This window comes from Cebidichthys violaceus, unplaced genomic scaffold, assembly GCF_023349555.1.
Source record: "Cebidichthys violaceus isolate CVI_PGR_0920_01 unplaced genomic scaffold, fCebVio1.0.p SCAF_7, whole genome shotgun sequence".
Taxonomy (NCBI): domain Eukaryota; kingdom Metazoa; phylum Chordata; class Actinopteri; order Perciformes; family Stichaeidae; genus Cebidichthys; species Cebidichthys violaceus.
The window spans coordinates 6,481,279-6,507,108 of NW_027176927.1; the positions used below are offsets into that span (position 1 = coordinate 6,481,279).

The window sequence follows — 25,830 nt, forward strand, 5'->3', positions numbered from 1 at the left end:
GTGCGAGCGATAAAGCATGATTCTCCTGTCAGAGATATAAATGAAGAAAGGGTGATGGTAAAAGCTAATAAAAAATGTGATGTGATGAAATTCATAGTTCATAGTTTAGCTTGGACATCAACATATATATTGGTATACTTCCAGAATTCAAATTTTCATTATGAATGTATACAATCATACACATACTGTATATGTACAAATAGCATTCCTTGTTTTTAATGCCACAATATAATCTAAGTACAACCCCACTATGCACTATTTATTCAATGTCTCTTTTGCTGATGCTTCGTGGACTTGAGGCTCCATCCCTCCTGTATGATGGCCATTACAAATTTGCCTCGGACTCCACAGGTTCTCATGATCTTGTGTTTTTTAGCTTAGATTCAAAGCCATTTCTCTCCCCACTCAGCCTTCATGTATTCCCTCCTTCCCCTCTCTCATTTATTTCTATTGGAGAGCACTGAGTGGCTCATTTAAATCCCTCAGTCTGGACTAATATTTCACTCCATGCAGTGTTCCACTCGTCCGTCCTTCCCTCTGTCGTGCTTAACTCTTCTTCCATCATTAGTCCTGCCCTCCCACCATTCAAATACACACACGTATGAATCCAACTTGATGGGTGGAGATCCTCATTGAAACAAGCCCTCACTATTGCACACAGACCATTTGGACAGTACAAACACGCATCCATATGTTCACACATTTTTATATAATTATTGCCAACTTGAAGGGAATCTCACCAATTCATTTCTTAGCTCAAGCTGTAATTATGTGTAGAGGTATCAGCAATCTTTTTTCAGAAGTTTTTGGGATTCCACTGCTACACAGCCTCCTCTAATGAAACTAGCTGTTTGGGGGACATTAACAATAAAATTATTTACAAGGCACTACACTGATTGGCTGGCAATATTGCTGCCATAATCCTGTCCCTTGACAGAAACAATTGCTGTTGAACCGGAGACAATACCGGATCTAATGCTACACAGAACTGATTCACAATTAAGACACTGAATATCACCATTTGTTCCCAGTGAGACCTCACACCCAATGACAGCTTAGTGTTACTGCATCACATTCAGACACTACTGACAGTGTGGAGTATCACTATGATTTTGCAGCACATAACTATCATCTCAGAATGAATGCACCAAGAATACACATTTTCTTCCATAATGCCCCCTTTTTTATTTTGATCCTCATTAGCTGCTTTACATCTTTTATATTCTTTTGTATATATCACATCCCTGCTTACAATCACTACCCAAATGGTCTATTGTTTGTTTGTTTATCTTTACACGTCTCTATATGCACTTCTGATGCTGTTTGCATCTGGTTAGATGCTGTTTGCTACATGCAATGATAATAAAGTTAAATCAAATATACTACTCAGACTTACACCGCCTGAAAATTAAAGCAAAAGGACAAACTTTTTTAAGCTTGAAAAAATAATGTAATTAATTGAAGTAATATAAGGTACTACTTCATATATAAAATAAATGTCAGTGCTGAACTGATCTTGAGCTTCACCTGGGGCTGATTTCATGTAGTCTTTCTCCACATGCTACACATACACACAGCCTCCTACCCTAAGGTGAGGACATGTTTCCATCTGCTGATCCTTTGGAGCATTGCAATAGGCTCTTTGGCTATTTGGAGGCCAGGCTGGACCTAGACGCCACCCTGAGGAAAGGAGCCCCTGTTGTAAAAATTAGCAATGTCTTTCCTGTCATTGTTTCTGCAGTAATGTAATTCAAAACTTTGTCTTGGACAAATACAGTACAACACTGATAAAAAATAAAATACCAGAAACTCATCACTCCACTGGAACATTGCTATACACTTTTTTTAATGATTTTTTTTTTTAAACTTTCCAAACTTCAGTTGTAAAAAAAACAGCATATTTATTTGCAGTTTAATTAAAACATATAGAAATGCAATTGTAGATGATTTATAAAATATATACATTAAAATTATACAAATACATACACAGACATATATACATCTTTATATGAAAACATCTATGTTAGCATACAGGGGTGTCCAAAAGTCAGAGTCCACTACCAAGACCTTTACGTTTTAATGATAAAAACCACTAAACAAATACAAATAAAAAAAAGATTTGTATTCAAATACATAACTGGTATAAATCAAATGAATGTAATCTTTAAAGAACTGCAAACAAATACTAAAAATACTTGCTTTTCTATATTAGGTCTCATGTGTAATTCCTATTGCAGTGGGTGCTGAAATTTGATAAAGGACCGTCAACTTGTTTTTAAGTCTGAGTCTAATGTCTTTACCGTAATAAAGACATTAGACTCAGACAAACAATAGCACAAATCACTGCTGAAGACAGTAACAAAGTCCTCAATTAAAACTTAACTTTAGGGCTGCAGTAGGAGAGATAACTACACACAGACCAGAGAGAGGTGCCACTCTATAGAGGCGTATCATTACTTTAAGCTTAAAACCTTCCTTTTCCATCAAAACAATGGCTTTTACAATCAAAAGGTACAGAAAAAAGTTTGAAGTATCGGGAGTGCTTTCCCTCTGTTGCTACCTGACCTCAAACACAACAAACATCTGAGACAAATCGTAACATCAAGCTATCACAATGCATCTCTGATGTAATCTTAAAGAGCGCTTGGATAAAGTGAATTCTGTAATTCTATTTATAAAAAAAAAAAAAAAAAAAAAAAAAAAAAAAAAATCCAGATGAATATAAATTTCCTTCACTTCCTTCATAAAAACAATATGCAACATTTTGAGAAATGTGTTTGACTTTACATTTCTGTTAGTTATGAGTTTCTGGAATTGGACTCAGGCTCTTGGACCCCACCGTAACATCTGCGTGATCATGTATTTGTATATACCTCATGTATATATTGCACCATCCATCTACATATAAGCAAATCAAGAACAGACTACACACTCTCAAACAACAAAACTGTTTTCACCTAGCAGTCCTCAGAAACTGGCCATGCAAGAGAACCTGAAAGCCTGTTTGTATCCAGATGTAAAAAAAACCCCGATATGCAGGACAGTTGATACTCTACAGGATTTGCTTGCATGGCCAGCGACTTATGAACTTTGTTGCCAGAAGTGAAGATAAAAGTAGAAATACTCAAAAATACACTAGCAATAACAGAAATATTGTATTTCTTGGAGGACCTGACATCAGTAATTCTCTATAAAAGCCCAAAAGCACAGAGAAATTATGGGATTGATCAACGGGGCGCTCTGGCATATGCTATGTTATTGGTAACCGTGAACAGCTGAGGGTGTACAGTAAGTTTAAATTTGACTCAGAAAGAGGCCTGATCGAAGGCTTCAGGAGCTAAAGCCTTAAATGTTGGACAGTGAATGTTTGGTTGGTCACTGATCAGAGTTAAAGTTGGCATTGATGTTCTTCTTTTGGACATGAAAGCTGTGCTGAGCAAAGACTAGTTTACTTGTGACATCTATCTAGGTTGAGATTCCTGCTGGGAGCGTCCCATTGTGTCTGCTCGCTGTTCTAAAAGCAGCTGCCTGTGTTTGAATGCAGCAGAACATAGAGAGCAGACAATAATAAGCACTACATGACCGAGGACTCAAACTTCAAATTAATGTAATCACATTTACAAACACTGCTAAAATGGTGGGTCGTATTAGGTCGAATGTCAATTAGCAGCACTTGTCAGCCACTTAAGTTCTCATGGCAAAATTAGACAACCGCAGTCTGAAGAGGCCAAGTCACCCAGGGTCCAAACTGCACAAAAATGCAAGAAACAGTTTATATATCAAGTAGAACAGAGAGAAAACAACGGGAGGATATGCCAAACACTGCAACGACAAAAGAAAAACTGACATTACAACTTGAAACCAACCCACAGGTCTAAACCGTATACAGCAAAAAACAATTGTTTTGCAAACTAACACAACCCAGCATTGTAGCAGTGTTTACCATGGTGACTTACTGACTTCAAACTAATTCCTTTTTCATGTAGAGTTTACATTATTCTGTACACCCGTTGGATCGCTCCAAAGCTCCGTCTGTCTCCATTCATCCTTCAGGCCTTGCCATCTTCCTCTCTGATATTCTGTCTCCTTCCATTACTCTTCCTCCGCAGCCTTTAACCATGTTCATCAGAAGATACACTTCTGTCTGCGGCCTACGAATGGTTTGATTGTCTTTTTCCTGTCCCATCCACCCTTCCAATCTGCCCTTGCCTTGTGCTTTTCTTCTCCCCACGTATTCATATCGCCCCACCTAATAGCGCACTCTGCACCGTTTCTATGCGTCCTCTTGCTTGAACTCCACTGCTCCGCCATTTCTACTGCTGCCGTATCCCACAGGGACACTTGCGCCATTGTTCCTGTTTCCCTCGCCCGACTCAAAGCTCTTCTCTTCCAGCGGCTTGCCAATCCAGGCGCCGTAGCCGTGGCCGCTCAGAGCTCGGAAGAAATTCTGCTTGGCTAGCTGGAAGGGCATGGACGACATCTTGGCCTGGGAGTAGGAGGGCAGTGTGAGGAGGTCAGCGCGGCCAGAACGCTGGCACACAGAGCGGAACAGACAGAACAGGTTGGACTTGGACACTCTGGACACACTGAGTTTGTTCCTAGAGGAAAGACATTGGAGGGCTGTTTAGTATGAGTGTTCATCGAACAAGGCATGACAACATTTCCTCTGATCACGCAGTGTTTCCTATTTAGCTTACTTAACAGCCTGCTGCTCACTGTTTTAGGCAATTTTATTAAAATTGAATGAAGCTTGTGGTTACTAGACAGTTTTTACTGAGCACTTTAGTTTATCCCAAAAAATGATGGATTATTACACGTGTGCTATAGTACTCAAATTATTCTAGTGAAAATAGAGCTCTTTCAGTTGCTACATTTCTAACAGCTTATTCATCTTTAAAAACATGTCTTGATATACAGTGTTTAAATTCCTGTTGCGTAACATCAGAATCTGCTTGTCTTTGTAACTTAGTGAGAAAAAAAAAATACTCAAGATCAGTAGAGTTGCTTTTGTAATTTTACGGAACAGTTTGACATTTTGGGAATGTGCTTTTTCGCCCTTTGCAGAGAGTTGGGTGAGAAGATCGATACCACTCTCAAGTTACCATTAGCAGCCCGCTAACGTAGCTTAGCATAAAGACTGGAGAAAGAAATACAGTCTGGCTAGCAGCACATCTAAAGCTCACCTCTTGTTTGTTTAACTATTTGTGTTTATGCAAAGTTTCCCACATCTTATTTCTTAGCGATGCATACATAACACAAATTAAAATTTAACAACCGATTGAGATTTCTTCACAATAAGTCTTCTGGACTCCAAGAATGTCTCTTCACAATGTTATGGTGTTTGATCAATGTCACGATGATCAATAACAATAACAAAATCACATTTCTGGAAAGCCTTTCAGAGACATACTGAGCTACTGCATAAATCAATCTTTGCCCAGAAGGACAAAAACAAAAAACAGTGAAGAGCAGCACTACACTAAATAATAAGTTATTAATTAAGTGGACAATAACAGGCTTTTACAAACAATCGAAAATCTATTAACACACAATGTGTGTTGCCATCAGGATAGACAATATTGGGATTAGTTACACACCCATCCAGTTTGCCCTTGGTCCCGTCCAGCACCTCCACACTGTGCTGGTCTGGAAAGCTCCAGTTCACACTGGACTCCTTGGTCTTGCCTGTGTGCCGTGTGGAGTCGTACACACTCACCCTGCCCACCTACAGTCCAACCAGGTGGTGAGGGAGAAGGGATGGGAAGAGAGAGCATATTGTGGTCAATCTAATTTAGCCCTTCAGTGTGAGTCAGCAATTCCAAACAGAGCGTGTCAAATTAGATCAGTTGTATTTCTCAGACATTTTGCCCGGCAATATGAGAGTGACCGACCTGTTTTTTCTTAATTGATGGATGAGCCAAATTTAAAGAAGATGAGCAATAAAGTAACAGTTGTGCAGGGGCAAGTAGGAGTGTTGGCAGCTCAATTAATAATTTTTTTTGAGAATGACCTCAATACTCCCGATTAATTTTCACATTGCCAAAAACGTGTGAGGTTACCTCTGGGTGATTTAGCTTGAAGGGAGGAGGGAGACTTTGGGTGAACGCTTCACCGTCTCTGGCCAGCCGACAGCAGACAGCACGTGTGAGGTGACCGTGGCTGTACAGGTAGCCTGGCAGATCAGAACAACAAAGACACGTAGAACAGAAACATGAGACGAGACGCAATGCAAGAGTGGTAATTCATCCAATTTCACTCACGTTAACTCTCGTGAATATGTTCAAAAACAATAGTGTGTTTTACCAAGTGTGATTGACTTCAGGTAGATTGGGTGCACGAAATGGGTGAGCAGTGCTCCCTGCAGACCCAACACGTTCCAGCGCAGGATCTTATCGCTGCAGCTCATGGTCCGCAGCCTCTCACCGTGCTGGATGCCGTCCCACGTGGGCACAATGGCACTCGACTCCACTGGGATGGTGCCCTCGCCTGGCACAAGCACCAACACACAGACAGACAAAAGGTCACAGGTGTTTGCCTACAGACCTACGGAATTAGCTTCCATGCACTGCACAAATATATATATATATTTTTGTAAAGACATATGTGCGTCCATTTCATCTCTCACCATTCTCCACTTTGGTGCGGAGCTTTCCCTGCTTAGCATTCTCAAACAGAGGCTGATGGCCCTCGACTTCATCCCCTGCCTCACTGCACGACTTGTCAAACAGAGCACCATCCCCACAAGGTGCCGTGCTTTGGATAACAGAGAAAGACAAGACATACGGTATTAATATGACACAGAGTCTAAAAGAGGAAGGAGACCACATTGATGCATCCGAGTGGTGGACATGACAGGAGAGCATCTACCTGATGTAGAGGTGAAAGGTGATGTCAGATTTGATTCGCAGTTTGTTATCCTCCGCTGCCTCAAATATACTGTCGTCTGCGCCATCGTAGTGCTTGAGCAGCTCAATGTACAGAAACCTGAGAGGAAAGGAAAGACTTATAGATAAGATCATGCAGACTAGGTCATGGAGAACAGTCTGGTATATTCCACAATAGGGTGAGATAAAAAAAAAAAAAAGCAAGATCTGTTTCTACCGAACAAATCCCCTTCTGGAGATGATTTCAGCATGGCAATCATTAACAGTGTCCCCTTTAAGGCTCAGCTCCTCCCCTTTAACACAGCGATTTCCTGACAGGGAAAACAACAAAACAAGAGAGACACATTCGATGTCAAAGTTCACAACAATGCAACACCTCTTGGTTCTGCAGTGACCTAGTTGTTTTAGCTTTCTGAAAGTGCATGCCTCTGATTACAGAAATTTATAAAACGTACTCACATCATGGAAAAATGCAGTGAAAAAGTAATTTGTACATTGCAACACAATTGCTTATACACCCCGTTATTACCAACTCCCTTTGCTTATATGCTTAGTTAATGTATATACCAGTTCCCAGGCTGACAACAGTCCCCAGGCCCTCCCCCCTCCTCATGACGACGGTGGCCAGGATCTTGCGTCCCAGAAGGCTGTGCTGGATACGTGTGGTCAGGGCGTTGAAACGCTGGTGACTCAACATTGCTATCTGGTCATGCAAAGTGCTGCCACTCACTGGAAGCTAGAGAAAGGAATGTATACAGGACAGGACAGGCAAAATAGAAAGGAAATGAGGATTATTTAATATTCTGTAGGTCTGAAATGTATTTGACTGTGCAATCTAGGGATACATCTGTCATACTATCATAGTAAATCATTTAAGCTTTTTCAAACATATCTTAGAATGCGTTATGTTTTATGCCATCGATACAAATTCACCACTTCCTACAGAGCTTCGGCCTTCCAGTGAGGCGAACCGATTTACTGACTGTGAAACAACAAATGTGTGGAGTCTCTGGGTGTAGTTTACTTTAAGTGTGCATATGTTGATATTTTGTCAGTAATTTTCTCAAGTGCGGGGGTTATAATTACATGCAGGTGTTGACTGTAAGTCCATTATGCCCTGCTTTCTTCCCATGTTGAGCCAGAGAAGGCTCATGTTTCAAGATAGAGAATGTGAACCACTGAAAAGTCCGTACCTCAGCTGGGATGAGCTCCCCAGTGCGGGCTGCTCTCTCAGCCTCTCCAATCAGAACCCGTAGAGCAGCATCTGCTGCTTCCTGTTTGCCCTGCTTCTTGTTGGACGCACACACTGGAGGGAACCAGCGTCCGCCCAGCTTGGCCTGGTAGGTGAACCTGAGCAGGGGCAAAGAGAAAGGTAATCGGATAATCAAAGTAACACAAATATCCATTCAAGTTTTCCTAGAACAACAGAGATCCAGAGAAAGGCCTTCATTAATGTTCCAAAACTTTAAATTATTATACATATAATTTTTTTCTCAGGTAAACAAAAAACATTATTTTCCAGGACAGTAAGAGGTTATTTTTATCCAGTGTTTATGTGTTAATTGTGTGGTTTTTTTGCACATTCATTCAGGTCACACATACTTAGGCTCATGTGGTGGTCCAGTCTGGCCCACTAGTCTGATCTCAGCGGCAAAGCCCCGGGCTCTAGCGTACTCTAGAAGACCCGACACGGCGTTATTGTTCAAGTGGTTAATGAGATCTCCAACCCCTGCCTCGTGTGCTGCTCGCAACTCATCTGCAGTCAGAGGTGGCAAAGAGGGACATGTAGTCCCAGAACTAGTGCCATCACTATCACTGGAAGAGCCCAGGGGCAACTGAGGCTGGAAGAGAGAGAAGGGAGTGGGAGAAAAAGAGTGATGTGAAAAGTATGGAGCAAACAGAGCAGAACCGAGTGACAGAGGCGACAATCATTTCTTTCAGCCTGAGTGATCTGGTGTTTTTTTTTTTTAAGTCATTCCAGTCATTTTGGGGATATGCAAAGCCCTTCCCTTTTGTCCCAAATGAACAACTCAAGTTATTATTTGCTTCTCATTTTCTCTTTCTCACCTTGTTGAGCTGCAGTCTCCCGTCAGCCATTAATTCTTTGACGGCCTCCTCTGCTGCTAGCTGGCGGGCTGCCTTCTTGCTTGGAGCTGAGGCCTCTGCAAACAAGCTCTCTCCAACCTTCACCCTGTACATGAACCTGAACACAGGGCAGAGACGGTTTAAGAATGGTTGGAGGAGAGAAAGGGAGAGAGATTCTTTTTTTGGGCTTTTCATCTGAGATCATAAATTATATCACACATGCCTGACTTTTCACCTTAGATAAATGAGAAGACGAAACAGAGTAGAGCCTGTGGCGTAACAGTGATCAAGACAGATGCATGCAGCATTTTTATAAAGTGACTCGAGGAACACAAAAGTTTTTATTGGATCTACCAGCCGGCTGCCTGAAGGATAATAAACAAAGAGTGGTAAAGAGTGATGAGACAGAGATGGCTTTGTGTCTTTGCCAACTGACCACAGTACCGAGTACAGATTAAACAGAAATAGCCCATCAACTGCTTCCCTGAAGGGGGGGGGCAGTACCTTGGGTCATGTGGTGGGCCTGCCTGCCCGGTGATGATGAATTCGATGGGATTCCCACTGCGCTGGCTGTACTCCATCAGGACAGACACCGGATTCTTCCCACCAGGCAGGGAGCGGGACAGCGGCTGGCGGGGTCCTTCCTCTGTACCCATTCCTTCCACACTACCAGTCCCAAAAATCCCCGCTGCGCCTTCAGCTTGCCCCTAGTGGCCAGTGGAGACAACAAATATATTTCAATTATGGCTGTACTTTTTGATGGTTGGAGTAAAAAAAAAAAAAAAAAAGAAAAAAAAAAAAAAAAAGAAAAAAAAAAAAAAAAAAGCTGATGTATGTAAATGTTTTATCAGGGCTGAAAAATAATCATGAATTACGTGCCTGACCAATCTCAGATGTTTAACGCAAGATTTGTCTGTCTTCAGGTGGATGATGGTGGCTTATTTGAGCACATTCAAACAAAAACTTACACTGGTGTCTGGGAGTACATCAATCACTTGGTCCGCACTGACAGCAGTATTTCCCTCGTCTCCTGTACTCGGCCCTGCCTGAATCTCTCCGATGAGAATGCGCAGGGTGGCGGCAGCGGCATCCTTTTTTGCAACCTTCTTACTGGAAGCTTCTGCGATAGGAAACAGTCTTCCGTTGAGCATCACCTGCATACGAAATCTGACACAGGGAGAGAAAATAAATACAGATGAGGTACATTGATCTGCCAATACATGATTAATTGAGCCACTACAATTTTCCAAGACTACTGTGTCGCAAGCAATGTCATTTTCTTTCCTAATTGGCAGCATCATACGTCTTCATTACGACGGAAGATTTATTTCTCAGACTTTGAATCGACAGCTTTGTCACCAGGTACTCCACAGAAGGTAAGAAACGTGTGGCTGGAAGAGCAAAAAATTATGCACACACACTATCACATTACACAGATTAATTGACTAACCGTGGGTCGTGAGAGGGTCCTGACTGGTCGAGGAGCAGGAACTCACAGTTCTGGCCCAGATACTGGGCATACTCCATGAGGCCACTGACGGGGTTCTTCAGCCTCACCTCCTGTAATTTGGCCCACAGGTTCTGGGGAGGCGGAGCAGCCAGCGACACAGCTACAGTTCCCACAGAGTTGGCCTTCTCTGCTGCTAGTTTCCCAGCGTCTGTCTCTCTGCGAATGGCGTTGAGGAATTCTGGGATGTCGTCAGTAGCCCACTGTCCTTCGTTGGTCTCTTCCTCTTTACATGAGGTAATGGAGGGGTGCTGGAATGATGATTGGGACTTAAAAAAGGGAAAAGCAGAGGTAACGGGTTAGTGAAATCAGGGTAGAAGTCTAACTCTGGTAACAAATCTAGTAAAAATAAACTCTTCAAGCAGTGGTTGCATAAAGTAGCATTAAGTGCATTTCCTAAAATGTATACTATTCCTAACATTGTTGTAGAGGCTGTGCTGTATAATCTGTGGAAAATATTTTGGATTACCTTGAAATTCTTGACAGACATTTAAGTTGAACTATCTAGGTCAAATAGATTCCATTTTACTATTTCAAGTTATGTTTTGATACAATTTCACATTCATGTGAACATTTAATAAATACAAAATAAAAAGCACAGACATTGTACTTACAGCCTCACTATGACTTTGCTCTGGCATCCAACCCTCTGGGAGTGGCAGTGGTTCGAGGCCTGGTATTGGTGGTAATGGTGACGACGACAGAAAGACAGACTCTCCTCTTTTCTGATCTCTACCGGGTCCCTCCAACATCTGATGCCCCTCAGCACGGGAGCTCTTTGAGGCTTTAAGGCTCCTTTCCATTCTCTCTCTGCGGTGGGTGGAGAGCTGCCAGGTGGGCGGGTTAGCTACACTATTCTTAACGACTTCACCTTGCTTCTCCAGCGAGTAGAGGGTGGGGTTGACCTGCTTGGTACCCCTAAGACCCAGATTTTTGGCTATGACAAGAGCAGTTGCCTCCCTTGAAGCCAGCAGGTACTGCAGAACTAGCTCCTTCTGTTCTGCCATTGTGGGAAGTGCCGGATCAGGTGAGCTGGTAGTGACGAGATGTTGTTTCTCCTGGTGCTGACCTTTTGCTGGTGACTGGGACTCTTCAGAGTCAGATGACTCTGAAGAAGAGCAGCAAGAATAACTGGACTCTGTGTCAGAGTACTCTTCTTTGCTTTGTTCCCTGTTTTCTGCTGTTTCTGTTTTTAGCTCAACCTTGGCTTCGGGTTCTGGAGGGTGTCCTGAGCTGACACACAGACGGGAAGGTGGAGTTTGTACTTTATAGTTTTGATCTTCCTCACCTCTGAGAGGTTCTCTGCAAAGACTCCACTCGGGGGGGAGGAGTCCTTGCTTGGAGGCTTTCTGTGCGCGCTCCAACGAGTAAAGACCCTTGTTGACTATCTTTTTGGGAAGATGCAGTTTTTTGGCTAACAATTTTGCAGAAATACCCTCACTTGGCTTCAAAGCAGCCAAAGCCCTGTGAAGCTGTTCCCGGATGTCAGAAGTGAGAGTGATGTCCACTTTAGTAGAGCGTGAATTTGCCGCACTGCTGGAGGCAGACTGTGTGTCAAACCGCTCTCGTCCTCTGTTGGGCCTGTCTCGATGGAGGGACAACGTCTGAAAATCTTCACACACAGAGTCTGTTGGGACGCTCCACTGTTTGTTGGAGTATGGGTTGTGGTTTGTACCATGAAACTGGTTTTGATTTAGGTGTCGAGGGCCTGTGGTGCCGCGTGGGCCTACTTGGTATCCAAAAGTCTGGTCCTGACTATGCCCCCATCTACCCCTTGGGCTGTTGTTGGGGTATGATGAATATCTACCGTAGCCTGACTGGGGCTGGAATGAGGAACTAGGACGCCTGTCTGGGACTCCTCCCCCTCCGCGATGACTGGCTCTGAACTGTGGCGCCTCAGAGCTGTGCCCTCTGAGGAACTCTGCCTGTTGGTACTGAAAGGAATTGGGAGCAGGATTGGGACCGTGATTCTGATTATATGAGCTGTTAAGCGCCTCTGGTTTAGGGTCTGCTTTACCGTGCTTCGGTATGGGTGGAGCGGAGGGGGTGAGAGAAGGAGCTGGGGGTGGCTGTATGGGCACTACAGGACGGACAGGGCTGTTGTGGTAACTGGAATATGGGCTCTGCTGTGGGCCAGCTCTAGGGAAGGGTGAGGATGGGCCAGGCCTGGAGTAATTCTCGTTGGCCTGGGAGTCAGGTGGCGGATGCCTGTGGTAGTGTTCTCTGAGAGGCCCTCCTCTACCTCTGCTCATAGCGCAGGGGTTGAGCGTGAAGGGGGCCGTGCAGCTTGGTGTGTAGCTTCCTTGATAAGTGTACGTCCTCTGGCACAAACAGCAGAGCCTGATGGAAAGGCAGGCCAATCACAGCATAACTCCTGAAATACAAACAAAGAACAATGTTAAACAGAAATAAACAACAGTAAGATAATCTAATCGAGTAAAATGGATTGAAGGGCAAGACAAACTGTTGTTTCAGCCAATAACACAAGTTTGGGCGACTGCTGGCAAATCTCCAACCTGCTCAAGTGTCCTTGATAACTCAGTGAATCTATACTAGCCTCAAAGATGTGACCCTAAATTCTTGCCTCCGTGAAATGCAGAATAAAATATAGAGTAGACAATGAAATAGCTGGGTAGATAAACTCCAACGTGCCTTCTTCAGATTGCACCCTCGCCAGTCTACAAGAATACTGCAGGGTGACATATTGTTTCTCCCAGTCACACTGAAACTTAATCCCAGGGTAAAAGGATGGTGATTAATAATTCAGAACTTCTTGTGACTATTCTGTTTTATTTTGGGCCTTACAAATTATTGCTGTATCTGGATCCATAGCGGACAGGAAAAGTGAGACACTGATGCAGACAAAAAGGACACTACCAAGGACAGAAGAACGTTATGGGCTGCCTGTCGGTGACACACTGTGGACAGAAAACTATGCAGTTGCCAGCTGACATCCCGACTATAAAAGGAGGTTTTGAAGAGCTAGGTTTATATCTTCCTCCAAAAACACACATTAAAAAAAGTAATGAGTAGAATTTCATTATCCCTCTTTGGTACAACAAACATTGATTCAGCCTCAAGTGTCATAACTGACAACACTCAATAATGTCTATAACAGTGAGGCGGACAACAAGGAGACACCCAATAACTGAGTCAGGTTTCAAAGCCCCTGGTCCAGTCAGCATCGCTGGTCTGTCACATTGAGCTGAGCAAGCCTGAACACCACTACATTAATAGAGAACACTACAGTGCTGGTTCATCACAGTAATGGGGACCGACGGGGCCGGCAAGCCCAGGGGCCAGATGGGGCTGGAGCTGACTCATCGTGACCCTGATGCAAGGCAACAGTTGACAGCCAAAATAACAACTCTGTTTTTCAGAATCCACTGTGTCTATTGTGCTCCTCAACTGTTGTGAGCCTGAGGAGAAGAAGCACGGGCCGGATAACGGATGAATCTTTTGCACACTTCATGTCAAGATGCAGCGAAATACCACCAATGCACATGTCTGATGTCCAAAGTTACCGCTTCCTCCAACACCGAGACCTCTGTCCACATAGCAGTACAGAAGGGAACCGTGGTAGGGCTCCACGTATCTTCACATGTGCATGCAACATACCACATTTACTGGAACCACAAGGCCCAGTGAGCCCACAAAGTATTGCGGTTCTCACCTTGAGTATCTCAAATCAAAGTGAACGGTGAAAAAGTGGGAAGTTGTAAAGCTCCCAGTGATCAGATGATTCAAACCGAGACCCAGCAAAAACAACAGCAACTTCCAAAACATGAATCATAGAGTAAACACGTGAAGTAAGCAGGGAATCGGTTGTAGGTTAGAAAAAGATGTAAACATTGTTTCTAAAAAATGTTTTGTAACGCGCAGCGTCTTCCGCTTTGAACGAGCGCGGTCCTTTCTGTAGATCCACTTTGGAAACACCAGTGATGTCGCTCGCTTATAAATGCTGTGTGCAAGTCCTTGAAAACACGTTGCTGCCTATTGCACAACGAAAGTTGGGGGTAAACCCACCACATGAACCGTGTAAAGGAAAGGGAAACAAGAGGCCAGCAGACACGAGTTAAGTTTCGATTTCATTTCTGACGACGAGTTAGGTTTCCATTGTTGGTCACGTGACAAGCAGACGGACCAACGAGGGCAGACATGACTAATGCACTGACACAAAGATGGACAGAAGATTGTGTTAAGGATAGAAAAGTCATGTGGCTCTGTGGTCCACCTCAACAACAACAACAACAATCACTGTGCCTGTGTCACTGTGGAGCTACAAGGACATGACTGCATGCTGTATACAGCACACACTGTGGCAGAAAGGACACAGACATCACATACTCAGATCACATTAAAAATAAAACGGAGGAGAGAGGTGGAGATAGTAACGTAGTAGATTTCGGGAGATACAAATATTACAGTGAAACGTTGAGATCTTGTTACTGGATTGTGACAAACAAGTGCAGCTCAGACTCATGTTGGACTTAAAAGAAGAATATAGCCCATTTCCACACATGGATCTAGTAACACTTAACCTAAGCTTAGCCTACACAGCAGTGCAGCAGGGAGGCGTACACTCACACAAAACATATGTCTACATCAAAGCCAAACTTAACCATCAGTGTGAGTGATTTCACCCCATTTATGATTCAGTAAATGCTCCGAATGTCAGCATGTTTATTAGCATATTAATAATGCACGAGTTCATTTATATTAAATCAAATGTGTTCCATTTCCACTACAAATTAATCAAACACTGTACTGGATACATGGCACAGTGAACATCGCAAAAAACTATTTAGGCTATATAAAAACAGTATACACAGAGTTTCACATGTGTGCATCACTCTTAACTTAATATGGTCGACATAAACTGTGCCAGGATATCAGTATGACAGGGTGTCTAAGTTCCTCTACAAACAGAAACAGAAAACACGTGAGAACCTATTCTGAGGTAAAGTCACTATGAGGTAACTCAATGGGGATGCAAGTGTTGTAATAGTTATCTAATCGCAGTATTAGACACTAGGAAAACAAAACATGACGTCTTCCAGTTCTCCATTGAACTATGCACACGATTCTGAAAACGTGAAGCTCATGAATGAACAAAAATACACCAGACTGCTTAGCTTAAACTCCGGGCACAGCTTTTACTACAATAGAAAAGTAAAAATCAACCATTCCTCATGCAAGTCAGATCTAGCAATGTGACCCTCTGAATACATCCATCAGTGGGTTTATGTGAGTGAGAAGAGATGGATACACTCTGTTACACATTTCAAAAGGGACTATTGTAGGAGGGCTAACGTTAATCACTTAGGATAACGGCTGTTATCCCTCGCTTTTATTTGACGTATTTTTTCAGAAGGAGCATTAAGTGTTAGCTCGAGCAGCTACAGGTTGGACGTGTTGCTGACTTTTAAAACCAACACGACACACGTGCTCGGACATGTAACTCTCGCAGTGTGTTACGGTAGAGCCATGGTAACGGTGCTAGCAGCAGCTAACTGAGCGTCGTTCCTCCTCCAGCTAACGTTAGCTAGCCTGCTAGCTCATGACTAGTAGCAGTGCACCGCACTGGCACTGCACCATTTCAAACTATCGCCCGCTGCACATTGCCTGCTAACGAAAAAGCATACAAACCACACTTCACCAAAGCCATTGAAACAATTGAAATAACTCCCAATGGCTGTAATGGATTACCTGAACTCGCAGTGTTTCGCCTCAGTGAGCTCTTGTTGGTGTGCAATATTTTAATGCGGTGGTACGGTGATACAATGGACAAACAATCAAAGAACTGGTGCGCGAAAAAAGTGATGATTATTGATTGCGACCGACACAAAGTCACGCGTCGCTTGTGGATGACGCATCTACACCGGCAAGGTTCGACTATTTTTCAGCTGTGTCCTTGGCATGCTTTGCTGTAACATTTTAGAGTTGTGTACTATTATGAGAAAAAGTTTTCAGCTTTCAACAATGTATTGCCACCAAAATTACACATTTATGTTGCTCAACCAAGGTTCCCTTCTCTGTATAGCCTGACTTGATCAGCACATGAGTGAAGTTTGACTTTATTTCCTTCGGCTTAGGCCAGTGATTCTCAGAGTGGGGTCCGGGTTTTTCAGATTCAGTGGAATAATTTTAATAATTTTGAATAATCTACTCATGTGTAATAATACAACTTCAACAAGAAGTGAAAAAAACATTATTCCAAATTATTCCAAAGGACATACAATGAGGGGGTCCCCATGTATTCTCTATCTTGTAGCCTCCGGTTCAGGCAACAAACCTACTTGGTTAGTTTTAGGAAAAGATCGTGGTTTTGGTTAAAATAACTTGATTCCAATTTGCACATGTGGGCAACGATAACCTCAAGATAAAGTCTGAAGGCCCCAGTTGCTCTCCACCAACTGCAAAACCCAGGGCATGGTGGAAAACGCTTGGCAGTCACCTGATCTTAAATTTGTGGCATGCCATATGTATCAAAAGGGAGGAGAAATAGGCTTTAATTATATCAGCCCATAATAAAACCAGAGAGCGAGACGGGGTCTATTCAGTTAAATTCTGACTATGTAGGTGTCTTCCTCAACCGTCCTCTTTGGTAAAAGTCAAGGGATGTTTGTAGAGCTTTGAACTTACAATGAATGTGTTTATAATATTGAGAGCTTTTAGGAGATCACAGATTCTATTTGGCAAAATACATGTTGCACTTTGTCAACATATCCAGTGGGTGTCACCATGACACTGTGAATGTACTGATGTCAGGTCAGTCACAGAAAAAAAGCAAAGCAGCTTTTGATTATTGCTGGCTGATGAAGATTAGAAAATGACTGTAATAGAGTAACTAAAAATTGTTGTTTGACTGATTTAAAAATGAATGATGTTTCCTTGCCACGTGTTTACACAGACAATAATATTTTTGCTCCATTCATTTTCCTCCCAAACTTTGAAGAAACCTTCATCACTGCTGCAATATAATCCCATGAATTGGATCCATAGTCTCTCAAAAATGCAGTTTCCTCCTTGAGATTCTTAACAGCACCACTACAGTGAGTAAGTCCATGGTAAAATAACAGAGGATGACTGATGTGATGACAGATAAGCACATATCAGAAAGTCTGCAAGAATTAATGAGCAGAAGGGTGATCTTGGTGTGCACAGATCTCAGTATCTGACTGACTCTGACAGCAACATCTCCCTCTTCAGAGGAGTATTCGTTTCACTGCATCTCTCACACACTCTGCATCTCTTGCTCCCTCTTCCCCTCCCTCTCCCTTCTCTACCCGTATCGCACTCTCTCCATTTGTTCTCGACAATCCTTCTTCCTCTCCAGACCCCGCTCTCTATCTCACTCTCCCCTTTTCCTTCCTCCCTCATCTTCTCTCGCTATTTCTCCCTCTTCCACTCTTTCTTTGTTTAACCCGAGGAATGCAGTATGTGGCAGGCTGTGGCTCTCTGGCTGTTGATACTCGCTACTCTGCTCCGGGGTGAGTGACTTTCATTGGTGCTCTGAGTGATACTGTGCTCGAACAAGTGTGTGTTTTCTGCATGTGCTGTATATACTGTATGCTCTTCTCACGTCTTGTGCAAGCCAGCACTCTGTTCCTAATAACTGTGCACTCCGCAGCTTATTTCGACACCGGGAGAGAGTCTGTTGGTGTGTAGGCAGACAGAAAGAAATGGATTCATTTTTTTTGTAATGAGCAAGCAGCAGTATGAAATGCAATCATCTTTACTGCAAATTGCAGAGCTGAGCTGTGCATTTTTTTTTGCTATAGGTAAGACAATACTGTAATGGATGGATGATAGCTAGATAGATAAATAGATAGATAGATAGATAGATAGATAGATAGATAGATAGATAGATAGATAGATATGTTGAAAGAAAGAGAGGGGGTTTATGAGGCAGCTAGTGGTTAATATACTTGACAGTCGGTACTATTAATATGAATTATAGGCATATCTGTAGAGTCATATTGATATTAATTAAGGTAGAGTAAAAATGAATATAAATTTGACACCATGCAGTAAGTCCATTTATCTAAGACTATTTAGCACTGCTACTGAAGTTTTATGTGCTATTTGCCTGCAGAACAGGCTATTTAAAGTGTAAATTAGTTTTTTTTTTATTCATTCAATGTTCCTCTTATACACACCAATGATAGCTCCCTCCACATCAAAGTGATTGCCTTGTGGAGAATGAATTAAAAAGTGAATTGAGGGCTTTGGCGGAGTTATAGGGCGAAGAGAGAGGCAGTTGTCGGCTCTCATCGTTCTGAGTGCTATGTGTGTGTCTGTCAGGTGTGTGTCAGTGTTTAATGGCCTCACTATTTCCTGCATGAAATGAAACTGACAATTTTTACAGCGGTTGGAAAGACTGTGACTGTCTGCTGGTGATCAATCAGATATGTAATTGATTAGCAGGAAAAGGATTATTTCTCTCTGGTCTCCTGCCTTCTTTTCTCATTTTTTTCCCATACATTTTCAAGCTGTCTTGTCCCGTGTAATCCACTGTGCTGTATATACCTCTGTGCTACATCTCTAAAACATTACCTTTTCCTTTACCCCTAAAAGCCCACCCTCTGTTTTACCTCTACTGGAGCATCTCTATTCTCCCTCTGTTAGTTTGTTTCTCCTTCTCTTTCGTTCCCCTGGCTTTCACTTTCTACACCACTTTTCCTCAAACTATCCATCGATCATCGTAATAAAACCATTTTACTGTTATTGCTCTCTCTTCGGTGCTTTCTTGTCTTCGCTGGCACAGCTTTCTCTTTGTAACAGTCCCTTTTTCTCTTGCTCTTCTTTTGTGATGCAACTTTCCCATTTTTCCATCCCATCCATTGAACTCCCTCCCTCTGCCTCATTCAGTATCAGTGCAGGGTCCTCACCAGCGGTTTCTGCTCAGGGAGCTGCTGCGGGACTACAACCCCATGGAGAGGCCGGTGGCCAACGACTCACAGAGTCTCACTGTTCAGTTCTCCTTTACTCTGATGCAGGTCATGGATGTGGTATGCATGGCACACATGTATCATAAACATGCACATACACTGATGCAATACATTCAAACAAGAAACAATACTGTGTATCTCCTCCTAATGTAATTCCCATGTAAAAGTGCATTCAAAAGTTCAGCTAAAGCTCATACGACGTTTCCTCAGTCTGAATCAGTCAAATCAAATCTCCCAAACTTGAAGTAATCTTATCATGTGTTTCCATGGACAGCATTTCCTTGTTGGGCTGCAGCAGGGGGATAATAATACAAAGAGGGTATATCATGCTAGAAAGACTGAAGATACCCACTTGATTTATCAGATTATATTAGCTTTAGTTGAATTTAGAATGCATTTTTACACAGAACGAGGACTGTGGATTTTGTCCTACATCATAACTGGAATCACATTACAGAGGGATCTCTCTCTTAATTCAATTCAATTCAAATTACCATTATTGGCATAAATGTCAAAGTTGTTGTGTTGTTTTGTGTTATGCAAGGATGAAAAGAACCAGATCCTCACCACGAATGCCTGGCTGCAGATGGTGAGTGTTATGAATAACATTAACTGTGATATTGATCTGTGTAGTGAAAAGCCTTGTGTATGCCTCAGATCACTCGCATGGCCTTTTTGTGAATATCATGAGAATTCACCAGGCTATTTGTGTCTGTCAAGTCAATCTTATTTTTAGAGTCCAAAATAACAAATCACACTTTACAATCTGTGCAGCTTCTGTCTTTCAACCCTTGATTTGAATTGTAAGAAAAAACTTCCCAAAATATCCCAAAAAGAAGAGCAGGAAAAGCAGCAGAGGAGGGATCCCTTTTCTAGGATATGTTTTGTGAAAAAAATAACAATATGGAAATTCAGAATGTGTGCCCATGTATATGTGTGCATGTCGTCATGTTTATTATGTTAATATGTAAAACCAGTGTTGTGCTTGTGTCTCCCAGCAGTGGTATGACCACTACCTCCAGTGGAACCAGTCAGAGTATCCTGGAGTTAAGAACCTCCGGTTCACTTCTGACCAGGTCTGGACACCTGACATATTGCTTTACAACAGGTACGTGTGGAGTATAAGCATACACCCCCCCAGTGCTGCGGCTGAGCTCTAAATATCTCACCCCTGTGTTACTATCCTCCAGTGCTCATGATAAGTTTGATGCCACCTTTAAGACTAACGTACTGGTTAACTCCAGTGGCTTCTGTGAGTATCTGCCTCCAGGTAAGTTCTTATTAATCAGCATCTTGTCTTCAAAACCAAACTACGTCTTCAGTCATTCTGCACACTTACAGTATTACTCATGCTGCGGCAAATTAATCCTACAAATATTTACTGCAATCTAACATTTTCTTCTTCACTTACTTCCAAATTACTGCAACAAAAAACATGTTTTTTTAAGTAACATCTTGAGATGAATTAACTTGACTTTGATATCAACTTCCCTTTCCCTTTAAACTATTTTCCCTGCTTTTTTTAAAGGAATATTTGTCAGCACATGTGCTGTGGATGTGCGATGGTTTCCATTTGACATCCAGCGCTGTGAACTGAAGTTTGGCTCCTGGACATTTGATGGCTGGCTGCTAGACCTCCAAATGAAGGAGGCAGATGTGTCAGGATACATGACCAATGGAGAGTGGGACCTAGTGGGTAAGACAGGCTGCTGAGGCCCTGGAACACAAACAGTGTTGCTTAGTAACAGAGCTTACATTACTGCCAACTTCTTTTAGAAGAAGTTGCCTTATGAACATTTCATTTCATGAAAATACAACAAAACAAATCAGTAATGTATAAACAACAGATCCACCCTGCAGATAACGTCATCTTTCCCTCAACACTATACTTCAGTTGTGTTCAATAACATCTTTTTATGATGCTGGTCCTATGTCCGATCTTTTTGATATGCTTCTCATTTCACACCCTCACTGGTGTATTATAATGCCGTCTTTGCTGCACCTGCGCCTTTTCTCTTCCACTTCAGAGGTCCCTGGAGGTCGTCACGAAGTTTTCTATGACTGCTGTCCAGAGCCCTACTTCGATGTCACCTTTGTGGTGACCTTACGGAGGAGGACCTTGTTTTACGCTCTCAACCTCCTCATCCCCGTTGTGCTCCTCTCCTCCATGACTCTGGTGGTGTTCCTGCTCCCCGCCAACTCGGGGGAGAAGATCAGCCTGGGTGAGGAATAATAAGAGGAGGGTGGAGAAGAACAGGGGTGAGGGGTGATGTTATAATAAGAACGGTTGAAAATATATGAGATACATAAAACCAGATGTGTGACTGCTGTAAGATAAAATTATTTCACTCTTCTAGTGTTTCTCTTACAATCTCTCTGTCAACGTTACTGGAAAACTTTCAATCAGCTAAGCAGAGCTTTTGTAGTGTGTTAGGAGGGCTGTGACGGAGAGAAGTAGAGGCAGAGAAAAGACAGAGACAAAGCCAGAGGGAATTTGAGAAATCAAATGAGTTTTCCGAGGGTTGTCAGACAAACCAACTGCTGTGGAGAGAAGTCTAATGCACCATACCAAATATACTGTCCCACTAAGCGCACTCACTTACTTTCTTCTCTTGAGGATTCTCTCTTCTTCTTTTTTTTGCATCCCACTAATCCCTGGTGTCCTGTTTCTGCCACCAGGCATCACGGTTCTTCTTTCTCTGACTGTCTTCATGCTGATGGTTGCAGAGATTATGCCCCCCACTTCAGATTCTGTGCCCCTGATAGGTCAGTTTATTATTGCATATGGCCATGTGTGTATCTGTCTGTGAGTGTTGGTGTTTTTTTTGGAAGGGGGAATTGACATCGTTCACAGCATACAGATTGTCAGCACCCTAATGAGTGAAATGTGCCTCCCTCCTGTCTGTCTCAGGTCAGTACTTTGTCAGCACCATGGTGATTGTCGGGATGTCAGTAGTGGCCACAGTCATCGTCCTTCAGTTCCATCACCACAACCCCAATAGTGGACACATGCCACGTTGGGTGAGTGTAATAATTATAATACAATAATAAACTTTATCCATGGAGAACAATATCAAAAAGCATATTGAAAATACTCTACAACAAAAAAGCAAACCAAAATAGTACAATGAAATGCAAAAAACCCCTAACCAACTGGATCAAATTGATGAAATAAGCGGGAGCTAAATTAATGAAAATAAAAGTGTGATTTGAGAAGTGATTTAAAAGAGGGCACACATTCAGCTCAGCAGATCTTCTTTGGCAGATCGTTTCAGAGTCTTGGGAAAAAGCTTGATCACCCCTGGTCTTTATATTTGGCTCTTGGATAGCCAAGAGGCCGCAGATTATGTGAAGACCATTAAATTCAGTAATGCAGAGTGCCTGGTTGTGCAGTGTTTGACAGTAAAAGTTTTGAATCTATTCTAAAATGAATAGACATCCAGTGTTGACAAGCAAAAACAGATGTAACAGTATCCTATCTCTTAGTTCTGGTTAAAAGCCTGCGGCTGAGTTTTATAGCCTGTCTAAATATATTTGATCAAGGCAGGTGAAACGCTCACTGCATAATAATGCTATGAAATAAAGCCTTGTATGAGATTCACACAGGCTTTTAACCAAAGTCAAATCTTAACAATATTCCTTACAAGACTACACAAGCTTGGTAATGTGATGATTCGTAATTAAGATGGTGAAAAATGTTATATCAAGATTAAAAACTAGAGGTTCAATGTAGCATGATAAGAACACTAGATATGGTTAACCCTTATCAGCAATGTGTTGAAGGCCAATGAGACCATAAAGAAACATTTAAGAGTTTACTTCTTATCAGTGTTTGTGTCCTTGTGTGTCAGGTGCACTTGGTTCTGCTGCAGTGGGTTCCTTGGTTTCTGCGGATGAAGCGTCCAGGAGAGGGAGTGGAGCCGCTTCTTTCCAGCTGCCAAGTAGACTCTCAGAGCAAGACCCTGTCCTCTCCTACCACCACCACCACCACCACCACCATCCCCACGCCAGTGCCCTCCAACCTCCCCCAGAGCCTCAACTCCCTGCAGGCCAGCCTGGCTCAGCTCAACCACCCTCTGTCACACCCACTGCCCCACCGGCCCAACTCTCAGGCTGTTATCCTCCCTAATCCCATCCACAGAGATCCCAGCCCCAATCCACATCCACAGCCCAACGGCCATCTGCTTTACATGGGCTTCCAAACCTTCCAGACCACTGCGGAGCTGGAGCCAGTTCAGAGGTGCAGAGCCACAAGTCATGGGAGGTTCAGCGGTGGAGTAGGTGGAGGGGAAGGAGAGGGAGCAGAGGCAGGAGGAGGAGGACCAGCTGGAGATACACCTATCCATCACCACAACCGTTACCCACAGGAAACTCCACTGTCCCTGGACCCTGATCCATTAACCACATCCTCTGGACCCTGCGGCCTAGAGGCTGGGGTTGTAGCAGGGAGATCAGCTGCTATACATACCCACAGTGGTGTGATCCGATCTGTGGCAGTAGACAACCAGCTGCAGGCTCTTCTGATGGAGGTGCAGTTTTTAGTCGAACGCGTTAAGGAGCAGGACCGGCAGCTCAGTTTGGCAGAGCAGTGGCAGTTTGCTGCAGCTGTCATCGACCGCCTGTGCCTTGTGGGATTCAGCGTTTTCAACATCATCTGTACCATCGCTATTCTCATGGCTGCACCCAACTTTGGAGAGGCTCTGTCAAAAGACTTCCTCTGACGGACCAAAAACATGAGAGAGTGGGAGATGTTAAGGATTTGTTGGAAGCACAATGGCTGCTAATGACACTGGGACATACAACAGCAGATATTTCCTATTCAGTAAGCTGGAGTGGACTGTGATGCAGAGATGTTATGATGCTATTTTTTTGCGTGCGCAATTTTTCACGATACAATATACCTGATGATGCTCGCATTTTCTGTTCACACATCCTCTTTGCAATGGTTTCTAGGAAAGTTTGATTGATGTGTTTTGTTTTCCCACCTGCCCAAAACAGTCAAAGAATTTTCTCATGCATTGATAGTTTTGGTGAGTTTTACTTTTAACTGTTGGACTATCAACTGAAACCTTCAACAAAGCAGTAAATGCTTAATTGGAATACGGATCACCGTTTGTGGATTTGTACCTTTAATTTTATATTATTTAAAACAGTGAAATAAGAAATGAAGAGTTTTGTGAATGAGGATGCTAAAAGAAAATCGTCCTAGAATTTATGTGATAACTGGGAAGCATGACTTTACCAAATTTGTTATAAAGTATTTGTACTGCCGTCTTTGGATGCTACATGAAGATGCTCATCAAACTGGACACTGATGTGTTGCATGTAAACCTGCATTTCCTGACAATACAGACCATAGTCTCTGTGTGCTGTTTTGTTACACGCTTTCCCAAATACTATTTATACAGCGGTACACACAGTTTGTTACCAGTAATAGGTTTCTTTACAGGATTTTATTTTTTTTATGAGTTTGTTTTAGAATTGTTTTTTCTATTTCATTAAAGGTTTTCCCAAGGTTTCCCTTTCAATATGATGCCTGAAGTCATTGTGATCAGTGGTTATTCCAACACTCTTTTATCACAATAATATAGCCTGAACATCATCCATGTAATGTGATGATGGCATTGGTGATTCATTCTGCAGCAACTTTAACAATCATGTTAGATAGTACACTGAAGTGCTTAAAAATGAAGTAAAAAACGTAATATCCTGAGACCGCCATAGAGTTCTTTTTTTTTTTACTTTCTTTTTGTTTAACCTGTATTTAACCAACATAGGTCCCATTGGGATTAAAAAAAAAATCTCTTTTTCAAGGGACTCCTGGTCAAGATATGCAGCAGCACAAGAAAGTGAGTGTAAACAGACACAATAACAGAAGAACAGACAATACTACAACATATACAGTAACATCACAAGGGAGAAAGTGCAATCTAAGCCATGCATCCAAACATCATTTTAAGACACCCCAACGATTCTGTCTCCATATCTTTCAAAATGGATTTGTTATTCACTTTCTATAAAATGAAACTGTTCTCAGATGAGAAGGGTTTTTAAAGAACTCTGTCTCGTTTCCAAATATGGGATACACTTTGACTGTCACAGCTAGAGCAAATATTTCAAAGCTCTGGTTTTATGCATAATGTGGAACAATATTTTCCTTCTGTGCAACACACACACACACACACACACACACACACACACACACACACACACACACACACACCACAGCAGCAAACCGTCTCTCATCCACTCACTCACACTTTCGTGTATGCAGAAAAATATAATCTCTATGACCCTGGCTGTACCCTGAATGTAAATCGCGCCACACATTTGCAGGAGTGTTGGACACTTTGAATGCCAATGAGTTGTGACAAACCGACCTGTAAACATTGTGAAATAA

At 42.6% G+C, this 25,830-nt stretch overlaps 2 protein-coding genes across 4 annotated transcripts; one reads left to right on the forward strand and one right to left on the reverse strand.

Annotated features, from left to right (window-relative positions):
- Positions 1–1,825: 1,825 nt before the first annotated feature.
- adar (adenosine deaminase RNA specific) lies at positions 1,826–16,279 on the reverse strand. 2 transcript variants are annotated; one of them, XM_068735739.1, is made up of 16 exons: positions 16,186–16,279; positions 11,091–12,850; positions 10,420–10,745; positions 9,938–10,136; positions 9,474–9,676; positions 8,952–9,087; positions 8,487–8,725; positions 8,078–8,234; positions 7,452–7,620; positions 7,102–7,195; positions 6,868–6,984; positions 6,626–6,753; positions 6,304–6,486; positions 6,060–6,172; positions 5,598–5,725; positions 1,826–4,598 (listed from the first exon to the last, which is right to left on the reverse strand). In XM_068735739.1, the coding sequence occupies exons 2-16, from the start codon at positions 12,726–12,728 to the stop codon at positions 4,274–4,276; spliced, it is 4,155 nt and encodes a 1,384-aa protein (XP_068591840.1). In that variant the 5' UTR covers positions 12,729–12,850; positions 16,186–16,279; the 3' UTR covers positions 1,826–4,273. The 2 variants fall into 2 exon arrangements, with proteins under 2 accessions (XP_068591840.1, XP_068591841.1); XM_068735740.1 differs by lacking the exon at positions 16,186–16,279 and adding an exon at positions 14,150–14,407.
- A 1,469-nt stretch (positions 16,280–17,748) lies between these two features.
- LOC137891590 (neuronal acetylcholine receptor subunit alpha-7-like) lies at positions 17,749–25,830 on the forward strand. 2 transcript variants are annotated; one of them, XM_068736282.1, is made up of 10 exons: positions 17,749–17,969; positions 19,351–19,490; positions 19,975–20,019; positions 20,429–20,538; positions 20,621–20,700; positions 20,959–21,126; positions 21,458–21,652; positions 22,110–22,196; positions 22,342–22,451; positions 23,282–25,830. In XM_068736282.1, the coding sequence occupies exons 1-10, from the start codon at positions 17,918–17,920 to the stop codon at positions 24,149–24,151; spliced, it is 1,857 nt and encodes a 618-aa protein (XP_068592383.1). In that variant the 5' UTR covers positions 17,749–17,917; the 3' UTR covers positions 24,152–25,830. The 2 variants fall into 2 exon arrangements, with proteins under 2 accessions (XP_068592383.1, XP_068592384.1); XM_068736283.1 differs by lacking the exon at positions 17,749–17,969 and having other exon boundaries at positions 19,461–20,019; positions 20,432–20,538.